General features: G+C 44.2%; 3 protein-coding genes across 10 annotated transcripts in view; all 3 read left to right on the plus strand.

Annotated features, from left to right (window-relative positions):
* Positions 1-3,179, plus strand: part of LOC113580297 (dedicator of cytokinesis protein 9) — a 58,950-nt gene extending 55,771 nt beyond the window's left edge. For 7 of the 8 annotated variants that reach the window (XM_081713617.1, XM_035520933.2, XM_035520910.2 and 4 more), the window contains 5 exons: positions 77-287; positions 1,262-1,452; positions 1,870-1,970; positions 2,053-2,191; positions 2,443-3,179. In XM_081713617.1, coding sequence (XP_081569743.1) covers positions 77-287; positions 1,262-1,452; positions 1,870-1,970; positions 2,053-2,191; positions 2,443-2,568 — 768 coding nt within the window. In that variant the 3' untranslated portion in view covers positions 2,569-3,179. The remainder of the gene's footprint in view (positions 1-76; positions 288-1,261; positions 1,453-1,869; positions 1,971-2,052; positions 2,192-2,442) is intronic. The other variant, XM_081713620.1, reaches the window with a different exon arrangement.
* A 410-nt stretch (positions 3,180-3,589) lies between these two features.
* Positions 3,590-7,247, plus strand: LOC145657587 (solute carrier family 15 member 1-like). Its single transcript, XM_081713630.1, has 4 exons — positions 3,590-5,923; positions 6,320-6,461; positions 6,839-6,958; positions 7,108-7,247. The coding sequence occupies exons 1-4, from the start codon at positions 5,830-5,832 to the stop codon at positions 7,211-7,213; spliced, it is 462 nt and encodes a 153-aa protein (XP_081569756.1). The 5' UTR covers positions 3,590-5,829; the 3' UTR covers positions 7,214-7,247.
* slc15a1a (solute carrier family 15 member 1a) lies at positions 7,247-11,740 on the plus strand. The gene is made up of 14 exons (XM_027014755.3): positions 7,247-7,442; positions 7,540-7,623; positions 7,841-7,923; positions 8,072-8,158; positions 8,268-8,357; positions 8,456-8,500; positions 9,554-9,586; positions 9,673-9,761; positions 9,909-9,990; positions 10,198-10,317; positions 10,574-10,717; positions 10,826-10,872; positions 11,151-11,246; positions 11,412-11,740. Exons 1-14 carry the CDS (start codon positions 7,247-7,249, stop codon positions 11,575-11,577), a joined length of 1,362 nt encoding a protein of 453 aa, XP_026870556.3. The 3' UTR covers positions 11,578-11,740.
* Positions 11,741-13,140: the final 1,400 nt, after the last annotated feature.

Below are 13,140 nucleotides of genomic sequence, written 5' to 3' on the forward strand. Positions count from 1 at the left end.
CCGTAGCGCCGCCGAAGCGCACACGGCGCCGGATCTGACTGGCGGTCATCTTACGCTTGGGTTCTCTCTGGAGCAGATCAACCCGAAAGACCTGGACTCGAAGTATGCGTACATCCAGGTGACCCACGTCACGCCGTTCCTGGAGGAGAAGGAGCTGGCGGAGAGGAAGACGGAGTTTGAGAGGAGCCACAACATCCGCCGCTTCGTCTTCGAGATGCCCTTCACCGTGTCGGGCAGGAAGCATGGCGACATCGAGGAGCAATGCAAGCGCAGGACTATCCTCACCAGTACGTGCTCCTGGACTCAGGGCGGGGCAAAGGGTTTTCGCTTAGCAGGCCAAAAAAGTGTGTGTGATGTGCTGAGAGTCGAATAGAAGAATACAGGCATGCAGGCTGCAAATCAAGTTGGGACTGCATCCTGTTTATTCAGGTGTTTGTAGAATAATATGGGCTTTTTAGGAATTTTGCAAATTGATACATTTTGCAGCTATGTAGGATGCACATTTGCAATTTCAGTAAATCCCATGGCTTCCTGTGGGCCAATTCAAACGTGGTCCCAGGCCCGTGTTGGCCCACAGCCCTCACTGTGCACAGCACGGTACTGCTCAGCAGAGCTTATCCCTACCACACTGTTAACAGTACGAGACAATACAGTGCAGCGTGTTTGACTTTATACATGTCAGTGCAAGTTCTAGATGCAGCGTACCCTGTCAAAATCATTAACTCCGCTATTTAAATGTTAATATATGTTAGAATATCTGAGAACCATTATTGCAAGTGATGTTTAACCCATGTATTAAGAATGGTGCGTAGACTCTTTGAAAGTAGGCACTAGAAAAGCAGATAAGCGAACACCTGCTGTAATATTGTTCATATTGTAATTCCTCAATGAAGAGATTAACATTTGAGCGAGTCAGCTGAACATCAAGGGTGTGTGAGACTCTGCGTTGTTTTATAGCTATACGACCAACCAGAGCCCAAGGTCCAGCTGTTATCTGAGGCGGGTGATAATGGTGAGCATCTAGTCCACACTTGAGGAACGAGCAGGTTGTGTCGTGGATACAGGGCCAATCCTGAATGCTCACGGGATTTTAAGTCACTTAACAGGGAATTTTAAGTTAGTTAATTGACCGTTCAGGTCAGGAAGTGAAACACTTACATAATGACATAGTGCAGTAGGCTACGTCCCAGAATCCTGTGGATTCCTCTGCTGTGTTTTCCTCATGTGACCGGGTCTCTCCCTCTCCCTCTCCCTCCGGCAGCAACACACTCCTTCCCCTACGTAAAGAAGCGTATAGCGGTGATGTACCAGCACCACACTGACCTGAACCCCATCGAGGTGGCCATCGATGAGATGAGTAAGAAAGTGAGCGAGCTCCGTCAGCTGTGTGGCTCCGGTGGCGTGGACATGATCAAACTGCAGCTCAAACTGCAGGGCAGCATCAGCGTGCAGGTACGCACCTGGCTGAAGGACTGGGGGGGGGGGGGGGGGTCTGGATTATCAGAGCACAAAGCCCATTTTAGGCCCAGGAGGGCCAGAGTCCGGCACAGTTCGAAGATGCCTGCTGAATCTTGTAATTAACTTTGCAGTTAAACGGGAACATTCAACCCCCAGAGAGCATTCACTGGGGAGAGAGGGATGCAGCAGGCGCTTTGTATATTTCAGCCGATATTTTGTAATATCAGTATTCCATCAGTAATGGCTAGTATCTCAAAGGCCAGCACTGCAAGTCCAGCAAACCTCCAACAGACATGCACAAACGTAGTCCAACCACACTTTAAACTTTTATCAGTGGAGGTGCATAAGCGCACCCAGAGTGTGAGAGGTACAGCCATACAGTGTGTGTGTGTGTGTGCGTGCGTGACCCAGGTGAACGCCGGACCGCTGGCCTACGCCAGAGCTTTCCTCGATGACACCACATCGAAGAAATACCCCGACAACAAAGTCAAACAGCTGAAAGAGGTCTTCAGGTAGGTGTTGGATCTCATGCCCCCCCTCCCCGATCCCCCCCGATGTGGACTGGAGCGTCTGTTTGTGTCGTGACGCATGCAGGCAGTTTGTGGAGGCCTGCGGTCAAGGTCTGGGCATTAATGAGAGGCTGATCAAAGAGGACCAGCAGGAGTATCATGAGGAAATGAAGGCCAACTACAGAGATCTCACCAGAGAACTCTCTGCCATCATGCACGAGCCAGTAAGACACACGTGCTTACACACACACATGCTGTGTTCTCACCTTCCACAAAAGTTAATCACTTAATCACAGATAAGCGGTGAAGGTTATGCAAACCAGTCACGTGATCAGTGGTAACACCTGTCTCTCTCTTCCTTTTGCTGACGTGTCCAGATCGGATGGTAATACACGTCTGGCTATTCTGGCTATTCTGGCTATTCTGCGCCCCCGGCGGATCTCGGTTTCTCACTTCTCTCTCGTCCCTGCTGTAGATCAGCGCTGTGGAGGACGGTCTGAAGAGCCCTCTTCCTGACTCGCTGCACATCTTCAACGCCATCAGCGGCACCCCCACGGCCGCCGGCGTCCAGGGCGTCCCCGGCTCCTCCTCCATGGTCTGAGGCTCCGCCCTGTCAGGCCGAACGTCTCGCTTCTGTCCCATTCCAGCTTCTCAGCTCACCTTCTTTCCCACAGCAAGCCCCTGCATAGACGCCCGCTTCCAGTGACCAGTGTGACTGCCGATGTGTTTAGGATAAAGGAGCATTTTTAGGTTTTTTTTTTATAATTATTACATTATTTCTACCCCTTCTGACTGGGGATCTAAGTTACTGTTTCCTGTGGAGACTTTTATTTTAGACTTCATATATATTTTTAATCAGCCAAGTGGATTTTTTTTTTTAATTACGAATTTGTTTAATTGATTCTTGTTTGTGGATTCTGAAATGACACTCTGCAATACTACAGAATTCAAGTTTCAACTAATAACCTGCTTGACTTTTCTCATTCTGAATTATGCCCTGTGACACTGTGTTCATATAGCAGGTTGAGGGTGGGGGAGTTAAGAGTGTTATTCAACAACGCCAAGCTTCAGACACACCCACACCGACACTGTTCACCTTAAATGAGCTCAACGTCTTAGACGGAGACTTTTAAAGCCATGATATAACGTATGTATGTTGTCCTCTTTATGATGTGTGTGTGTGTGTGTGTGTGTGTGTGTGTGTGTGTGTGTGTGTATACAAATATCTAAACAGAGTGCAATATGTAGCAAGCGGAGCTCTTGCTGTGTTTGATACACTGTAAGGATGGTGTCGATGCAGAGGAGAAGAACCAGGGAAGGAACAAGCACATTCACCACAGTAGTGTTCTTCTACATGTTTAGCAAAGTCTTTTATATATGAAATGGGGATATTTTTTTTCAATTTCTATTTAATAGAAAGTCACTGTTCTGGTGTATTTAAACTCAAATGTTCCCTGACGCATATCTTTTAAATAAATTCCACAATTTACAAATGCTTTTGTTTCATGACGTCATTGCAGACGTGTCGTTTAAGCAAGTTATGAAAATGTATGACAAGTTCATACGATGTGGTGGGGATTGTTGTCTGACTAGGAGTTTGAAATTTTCACTCTCCACTGACTTCTTGAAGCTAGCAGGAAATGGTACATAAGGAAGGAAGTGGTACATAAGGAAGGAAGTGTGTGGTGTGGTGACTTATGCATGCATGATCAAGTGTGGAGAGCCCTCAGTGAATCTGATCAGCACTCTCAGTAATCCTGCCACCATACCTTTTTCACAGCTTGCACGCCTGGACACAATTCAGTCTAATGTCAAACTGAAATAAACCATTAAGAGGATGACACAACGCAGTATCTTTCTTTTAGTGAGACAAAACGCGGATCTGAAACTCTTCCCTGTTTGCTCACATATGTATTCCCGTTTTCCCATCTAATCTCCAGAACAAGTATTCACACCCCCTCCACCTTGCCACCTTGTGCCAGCTTCTCATTGACCGTTGACTCTTGCATGCCTCTCTCAAGCACACCAGGAGGGGAGGTTCATCCCAGCATGAGGAAGCCACCCTCAACTCCACCAAGTTCTCAGAGTTTCTCTCCTTCAAAAGTTCAGCATTCACTCAGTCGAACGAAGGCACAGCCTGCCCTTGCGAATTTTTCTTCTTCTGCTACCATTTCTTCTTTCTCTCTTTCTTCTTCTTCTTCTTCTTCTTCTTCTTCTTCAGTTGAATAACTGGCTATTTTGGAATTACATTTCCTCACATTTTCACCAGTCCAAAACAAAACCCTTTTTAACTGGCGCATGGACGTCCTCGCCGCCACGGGTGTGTTTCCCCTTTGTCTCCTTGTCTCCATCACTCCATCCTCCTCTGATGGTATCATCAGATGACATCATAAACAGGGACACAGTCCACTCCCATAAAGGGCAGCTCACCCTTGCATCAGAGGTTCTGTAACCACAAGACACCACCAGTCTGTTCGTTCAAAGACACTCAGAAGGTCACAGGCAACCATGTCAGGTAACAAAAACGTAGTCTATTTCTTATATGCAGCATTATGAGTCAAATCTGCATGATCTTTCTGTTTACTTGCTGTATCGTGTAGATAAATCTTATTGATTCAACAGGGAAAGAGGAGAATGATGATAAGAACACAAAGTCAAAGGTGAGACTAATGCACAATAACATTATTTTGCCCCTTTCTAATCCACAGATTCCTTGTTAGTATCCATATAACCGGAAATATTATTTGGTGAAAGAACAAATTTAGAACAATTATAATATGCCCAAGACCTGTATGAGTACTATGAAGTAATTTTTTGGGTGTGTGAGCTAAGGTGGTGTGACGGTGGCACATCTACTTACTTAGAACAATTATATTTGTAGCCAAATATATATATATATATTATATATTATATACAAATATGTATCATGGTGTCATGAAGAGATGGTGTGCTATATATCCACGTAGTTGGCAGCTTTTTTTTTATTGAGAAAATGTATCTGACTTTAACTAACTTTTTAATATATGCAGTTTTCCCAGATGACTATGGGTCTGATTAGGTTAGATCACTTATTTACAAAGTAGTGATAATAGATCGTCATCTTTATGTGAATAGATAAACCTGAATGGAATAGACTAAATACCTGCACAATAAAATGAAATATGGGCAGCATTTTATTTAATTCAGTATGAGAAAATTAAGTAATTCAGTTAATTGTACTGGATTAAGTAATGCATTTAATCATTTTAGACAGTAAACAGACGATCTTAAAATATATTAACACCAGCGGACTGGACTAAACCTCTCATGGTAAATCACCATTGGAGATCATTTTTAATCTAGGGTTTAGGGTTAATCTGACTCTAGGGATCTGACCCTTGCTGCTTAGTGTGGTGTTGCACTCATAAGTTTGTGTTGCAAAAATGTATTAATATAATACTAAATTAGATTGGGCTTACTTTTGGCTGTAGAGCAGAAAATGCCTGTGCAGTGTCCTGCGTGGTGAAGAACGTCTGAAAAATCCCTGAGAGTAATTGAGCGCTACAGGGCCCTCTGCTGGACAAGACTCAAGATACACTGCAGGACTGAATGCTTGTTGGTATAATATTAAAGGGTCACTTTAATGTTTTGATAGTCATCTGGATTTGTGCATGGCGAATGTATTCTCATCTACAAGGGGTTTAGTTTCTTTTTCTATCATTGTATCTTTAAAGGGTTTTAGTGCTTAATTTCAAGACACAAGAAAACAATGCACTTCATGAAGCAGGTGCTACATTTAGTTGTATGAAGCATGTTGCATGTAGGCTGCGTATCTTGATAAGATATTTATAATGTATCTCCGTGTGTGTGTTTGTGTGTGCACATGCAGAGGGTGGAGTGCTTCGGCTATCCCGTCAGCATATTTTTCATCGTGGTCAACGAGTTTTGTGAAAGATTTTCATACTATGGAATGCGTGGTAAGTGTGTGTGTCTGTGTGTGTGCGCGTGTGTGTGTAAATTACATGGGCATGAGAACCGCACAACAGCACAGCACATGCAGTGGGACATGAGAAAAATTAAGAGATGACAGTAAATATGACAAATATAACAGCAGCAGCGCAACAGTGATTAAGATGCACTGAATTACTCCTTTGTTTATTTCTTGTTGTACTGAACGTTTTTAAAGGTTCAATACATCTTCAGCTATGAAAGTTTTAGTTGTGTTTATTTGTTATAGTACAATATAAGTATTACAGTATAATACTTTGCATTAGAATATCTGGCACACCTGCTAAAGAAAAAAGAATCATTGGTTCCTCATACTCTCCCCCCCCCCCCTCTCTCTCTCTCTCTCTCTCTCTCTCCCCCCATAGCCGTGTTAGTCCTGTACTTCAAGTATTTCCTGCGCTGGGATGATGACCTCGCAACCTCTATCTATCATGCTTTTGTGGCCTTGTGCTACCTGACTCCTATCCTGGGGGCCATTGTGGCAGACTCCTGGCTTGGCAAGTTCAAGTGAGTGCCCACCTAACCCGAGCCAGACGTTCTCATCGCCCAGCAAAACGTCCTTCCTGCGCTGAAGGACTGCGGCCACCGCTGCGTCACGGTCACGGCCGCGCCGTACAAAATGGCAGGACTACGTTTACGTTTACAGTCTGTCGGCGGGACTACGTTTACAGTCTGTCGGCGGGACTACGTTTACAGTCTGTCGGCGGGACTACGTTTACAGTCTGTCGGCGGGACTACGTTTACAGTCTGTCGGCGGGCCTACGTTTACAGTCTGTCTGCGGGCCTACGTTTACGTTTACAGTGTGTCTGCGGGCCTACGTTTACGTTTACAGTCTGTCGGCGGGACTATGTTTACAGTCTGTCCTGAACATTTGCCCTTGCAGAACCATTATCTACCTGTCCATTGTGTATACCATCGGCCAGGTGGTCATGGCTGTTAGCGCTATTCACGACATCACCGACGCGAACAAAGATGGCATACCCGACAGCATCACAGTCCATGTGTGAGTGGCACCCTCCCATGTTCCTGTCCCTATGATGACATGTATACGACAAGCTGGATTTCTTATTAATGCAAGGCACTGACAATAGTGATTCTGCAGTATACTGGCAGGATTTATACCATATGTGAATAACCATCTTCTGTTCCTAGGAGCTTGGCTATGGTAGGTCTGATCCTCATTGCTCTGGGTACAGGAGGCATCAAACCCTGCGTGTCCGCGTTCGGAGGGGATCAGTTTGAGGAGCACCAGGTCTGATCACCTCTGCCCTCCATCCCTGCTCCATGGCTCATGCAGAAGCCCTCAGATCCGTACAGCACTACTCCCGAGCACACAGCGTTTTCCATTTTAACTAGCTTAATATCTGAAAGGGCGTTTCTTTGCTTCTGTGTGCAGACACAGCAGAGAAGTACGTTCTTCTCAGTGTTCTACTTGTGTATTAATGCAGGAAGTCTTCTCTCCACTCTCATCACTCCCATACTCAGAGGTATACCCCCCTCCGATATCAATCCTAACACATGTTCAGCAAACACACATTCATCAGATTTCCTTATCTGTCTCTGTCTGTTTACATGCATGTACAGGTCAAGACTGTGGCATTCACAGTCAGCAGAAGTGTTACCCACTGGCCTTTGGTGTCCCTGCAGCCCTTATGGTGGTCTCTCTGAGTGAGTTCCTCATCGTGCCCTCCTGGGCAAACATGCGTTGGTGTGACCTGGATGCGGGATGACGTCCAAGAGAAATTCTTGCACACAAGAGTCAAGCTCTTTTTGGTCATGAGCAATCAGTGGTTGACCCCAGGATTTGTGAACTGTAGATTGCTGTGCAAAGGCATAGCTGAAGCCCCATGCCTAAGAGCAAATTGCTGTGTGGTTCTGTCTACAGTTGTGTTCATTGCCGGCAGTGGAATGTACGTTAAAGCTGCACCTAAAGGCAACATCATGCTGGATGTGTGCAAATGCATCGGGGTGAGTCTGCTACTCTGCTACAATAGAACATCTTTTTTGCTGATATTAGCATTTGTGCACAGGCAGTGGGACCACGATGTTCTTTTACGGATGAGATTAGCCCGATATTTTGACTCTGTACCTTTATATACCAATTCTCTCTCTGCAGTTTGCCATTAAGAACCGTTTCAGACACAGGAGCAGCAAGTACCCAAAGAGAGAGCACTGGATGGACTGGGCCCACGAGAAGTATGACGTATGCTCCAACTTCTCCTTCATCCTCTACCTCAGTTGCTGTTGCTGTTTGTTTTTTGCGTTTTTGTTTTCCCCGTGTGACATCGTGTGCCGTGCTCTCCGTGCTACAGAAGCTGCTCATTGCTCAGATTAAGATGGTTCTGAAGGTGCTGTTCCTCTACATCCCTCTCCCCATGTTCTGGACCCTGTTTGACCAAAAGGTGACGCTGCCACTTCGCACATGCTGTGGTGCGATTCTTTCTTCCTTACACAGCACTGAAATAGTCTCACAAAATGAATATTTTATCTGGTCCGCCAGGGCTCGCGCTGGACTCTCCAAGCCACCACCATGGATGGTACCTTTGTAAGTTCATTCAAGTGCTCCAAATTGAGCAATAAGTATCAGGTACACTGATCAGCCACAACATTAAAACCAATGGTAGGTGAAGTTAATAACGTTTGATTGGTTATCTTGTTGCAATGGCACCTGTCCAGGGGCGGGATACCTTCTTGAAGGTGATGGCAAAAAAAAAAAAAGTTGAGTGGCTAAGGATCTGAGTGACAAGGGCCAAATTGTAATGGTCAGACAATCTCCCAAACTACAGCTCGTGCTTGAGGAGCAAAGGCTAGCCTGTCTAGTTTGAGCCCACAGAAGAAAAAGCAAAAAAGGTTAGTGCTGGCTATGACAGAAAGATGTCAGAGGACAGTGTTGCAGCTTGCTGTGTGTGGGGTTGTGTAGCCTCGGACTGGTCAGAGTACACATGCTGACCCCTGTCCATCACCGAAAGCACTTACAGTGGGCATGTGGAAATCAGGACTGAATCAGCAGAATAGGTGGCCTGGTCTGATGAGTCACGATTTCTTTTACATCGTGTGGCTGACTACGTGTGTGTGCTATGCATCTCTTACCTGGAGAATAGATGGCACCATGATGCATTATGGGAAGAAGACAAGTCTGCGGAGGCAGTGTGATGCTCTGGGCAATGTTCTGCTGGGAAAGCTCGGGTCCTGGCATTCATACGGATGTTACTCTGACACATATCACCTAGCTACGCACCTACCCACAAACCACTTTCCCCAGATCTCAAGCCAATTGAGCATATGTGGGATGTGCTGGAAAAACAAGTCCAATCTATGGAGGCCCCACCTTGAAAATTACAGGAGTTAAAGGATCTGCTGCTAACATCATGGTATCAAATACCATAGGACACCTTCAGAGGTCTTGTGAAGTCCATGCCTCGATGTAAGAGCTGTTTTGGTGGCACACGGGAACCTACACAATATTAGGCAGGAGGTCTTAATGTTATTGCTGATTGGGGTATAACTGACTGTAGTTTACCAATCTAGTAGCTCCCTTCACCATTAGTTAACATTCCTCATTACTTGATCATAGATTGACTTTAACTTCTATCTGCAGGGGACACTCATCCTGCAGCCAGACCAGATGCAGGTGAGTTTCTGGTACAGAACTATAGCTAAGCTCAGGGCATCTTCTCTCTTTTGTTACCCTACTGAGTGTTTCTTTGCATTGTACAGACTGTGAACCCCATTCTGATCCTGACCCTGGTGCCTATTATGGACAGAATTGTTTATCCCCTCATCAGGAAGTGTGGCTTCAACTTCACGTAAGATCCCATTGTTCACAGGAGATAGTAGTTATCCTGGAGTTAAACAGACAACAAAAGACATCTGATATTTAACCATTGAATTTCTTGTACCAGGAACATTGTTTTTTTCAATTGAACCATTGTGTTTATTAATGAATGCTGCAGCCCTTTGAAGAGAATGACCGTTGGGATGTTTTTGGCTGCCATGGCTTTTGTTTCTGCGGCTCTGGTCCAGATTCAAATAGACGTGAGTGCAAACAACAAAAACAGATATTAGTGATTCTGATTTGGATCATGCTCATCATAATAGAACTTGAAAGGAACAGCTGCACCTCTGCCCTAAAACTGAGAGGCTGCATCAGAACGTTGCATACACTAAGGCATTAAATGTGTTTTAATATCTGTTAAACATCCATCTTTGGGATTCTGACAATAAGATAGACTTCATTTTCAGAAAACACTGCCGGTCTTTCCAACGTCCTCTCAAAGTCAGCTAAAGGTCGTGAATATGGGAGATGCGCAGCTAATGGTCACCATCCCTCCCAACATGCCTACTCTGATCGAACCCCTGCAGGTACAAACACGAGCACTCCCCTGTCACTCACACACAGGATACTCAACCATCAACCCTCAACTCCCTTCTAAGTACATCCTCATTCCAAACTCAGTCAAAGCGCTCACTCTCTCATCCCGCAGCGCTCTATTAAAATTCTCACGCAACATAATTATTTCATTGTCACTTCATTATCATGTCTACCACGAACTAATGGTGTTACTATTTCAAAACCACCCAGTCATCTGTACCCATTTAATTCCACAACTCTCCACAGGCTAGTAAAGACTACATGACATTCGACAGTCCGAACATTGAGGTGACTTTAGACACAACTCCTGTCATCAGTAAAGCCTTCACGTTGACCAACGGATTACGCCAGACCCTCATCATCCCGTCTGATCCTGGTGCCATGTATCTGGTGAGAGTCAAGTTATTGGTCACCTTTTATTAATGATCGATCAACCTTATTTCAGAACTTCCCTGTCGGCCTAACTGTGGAATTAACACAATTTCTCTTCATTCTCAGACAGAAGATTTAACCTCCAAACCAGAACAAGGCAATAATGGAATCAGGTCAGTGTAGTCCTCAAAACATTTGGTGTTAACTGTAGCAATATGACCCTAATAAGTAATTAAGTTCTGATTGAAAGGTTAAATAATTTTTTTTATAATTTTAACTTAATGGCAATAACAGATAATATGACAATTCACTGACATGAACCGGGCCCTCATTTACTAAATCTGTTCCTTGTGTTAACCAGCTGGTGTATAGAATGGTCTGTGTGCAGGCTGAACTGCATAGTTTATTCAAATCTAATGATCACCTACATTCCTTCTTTTACTTTGTACAGATTTGTGAATGGTATGAATGCAAAACTGAATGTTTCCGGCTTTGCATTCATCGAACCTTTGGCCACTTCCAGATATGTCCTGGTTTCACAGGGGTCGTAAGTGCAACTGTATGGTTACTGTGTTGACACGTTCCGAGAAAGCTCCGTTAGCCATATTTCTTTTACTGCAGTGTTTACTAGTGGCTCGGTGTAGGCGTGGTTAACCTCATGTTGCTTCTCCCCTACTACTCATCCACAATTCCTCCATCTCCTCTGCCTCAGACACAAGTTCACCATCACTAACGGTGTGCAGTCGTGTGAATTCTCTTCGTGGTTTGGGTTTGGCGGTTCATACACCTTCCTCATCCCCAGCAGTATTACCTGGACTGAGCACGTATGTGTTTGTCTTCGGTATTCTCCAATGCGCACAAAACATGCAGTCTCCTGAACTCTTTGCTTTTGTTCTACGCAGACAACCAACTAATTCATTAATAACGAATTATTAGCACGAACTAATTGCTGACACGCCCAGTTCACGTGCCTGGATGGATGATAGTTCACTAACATAACTGTGCTCTGTGGTGATAACTCTTTCTTGTGTCCCTGGTCATTGTGCAGTGTGGGGGCTCTGTAGTGCAGCTGGAAGACATCAAGCCCAACAGTGTGCACATGGCTCTTCAGATCCCTCAGTATTTCCTCATCACAGCGGGGGAAGTTGTGTTCTCCGTCACTGGCCTGGAATTCTCATACTCACAGGTACAAAAAAAAGCAGTGCACAGCTTACTGAAGATCCTGGCTAGGTCTTCTTGTGTAATAAAAAAGTGTCTGATTGGCACTTGCAACAGAGAGCCCAAACAAACACATATTATTATGTGGAAACCTAGAACATGCAAAAAGAGAAAGATTTTCAAATGTGCCCTGAACTGATTGCTTTCCATCTTACTACAGGCACCCAGCAACATGAAGGCAGTCCTGCAGGCTGGCTGGCTCTTCACTGTTGCCATGGGCAACTTCACTGTGCTGATTGTGGCAGAGTTGGCCAAGCTGCCTAAGCAGGTGTTATATTTACCTCTGATTTACAGTCAAACAGCTCGAAAGAGTCAGTGTAACTAAACAACATGTAAAATATGTCACTTTTAGCTATCTTAGTTATGAACTATTGAGCCACTGTGATTAACCTAATGTGTGTGTGTGTGTGTGTGTGTGTGTTTGTGTGCCTTTTTGTGTGTGTTTTTCCTCCATAGTGGGCAGAGTATGTGTTGTTTGCTTCTTTGTTGGCAGTAGTGTGTATAATCTTTTCTATAATGGCTTACTTCTACACCTACATCAACCCTGTTGAAATTGAGGCCCAGTTTAAGAAAAAGGATGACCTGGAGCCAGAGGGGAAGGACAACAAGACCTTTGAGATGAAGCCACACGACTTGAAGGAGAAGCAAGATGCATGAGTCAAACCATCTCAAATGTAAATGTCACGCTGTGCTTTATGTAGCATGCGAAATTTAAAGACTGCATTATTATAACTAATTTCTGATTATTTTTTGTGTGCTTGTTTTATGTGTAACAGGCAGTGAGATTACAAACATATGTGTGCCAGCAGTATAGTTCTATAGATGAAGTTGCTCGCAGTGAAAAGGGAACCATGGTGCATTTCATAATAATATCACATTTAGACCTCTGCATGATGTTTTGCAATTATATCTTCTTTTCTTTTCTTTTTATGAGTCATGTATATCTAAACTAATATATATTTTGATAAGAAAGATGTGGTTTCTTATACAATAAATATTTCTTGTGTCTGTCTAGGCTACAGAGAAGCAACTTAAAAATGATTGTTTAAGTGCATGTGAGAGAAATGCGTCATGACTGTACATAAAAATTAAGTAAATAAATTTTGCAGTGCTGCTTTTATAAAGCAGCTTACATGTTGCTTAATAAAACTACTGATATTTATGGTTTTATAACTTTGTGTTGAAGTGTTATTAAATATGAATTATATGTTGATACCCTTTAA

This window comes from Electrophorus electricus, chromosome 4 (assembly GCF_041902795.1).
Source record: "Electrophorus electricus isolate QZ-2024a chromosome 4, ASM4190279v1, whole genome shotgun sequence".
Lineage (NCBI taxonomy): Eukaryota > Metazoa > Chordata > Actinopteri > Gymnotiformes > Gymnotidae > Electrophorus > Electrophorus electricus.

Excerpts from the sequence above, each read along its gene's own strand:
- slc15a1a (XM_027014755.3), top strand. The coding sequence starts at position 7,247 with ATGCAGAAGCCCTCAGATCCGTACAGCACTACTCCCGAGCACACAGCG. Across the intron at positions 7,443-7,539 it reads CATCACTCCCATACTCAGAG|GTCAAGACTGTGGCATTCAC; the intron begins GTATACCCCCCT and ends ATGCATGTACAG. Across the intron at positions 10,318-10,573 it reads CTCTGATCGAACCCCTGCAG|GCTAGTAAAGACTACATGAC; the intron begins GTACAAACACGA and ends AACTCTCCACAG.
- LOC145657587 (XM_081713630.1), top strand. The coding sequence starts at position 5,830 with ATGCAGAGGGTGGAGTGCTTCGGCTATCCCGTCAGCATATTTTTCATC. Across the intron at positions 6,462-6,838 it reads TCCTGGCTTGGCAAGTTCAA|AACCATTATCTACCTGTCCA; the intron begins GTGAGTGCCCAC and ends TTGCCCTTGCAG. Across the intron at positions 6,959-7,107 it reads GACAGCATCACAGTCCATGT|GAGCTTGGCTATGGTAGGTC; the intron begins GTGAGTGGCACC and ends TTCTGTTCCTAG.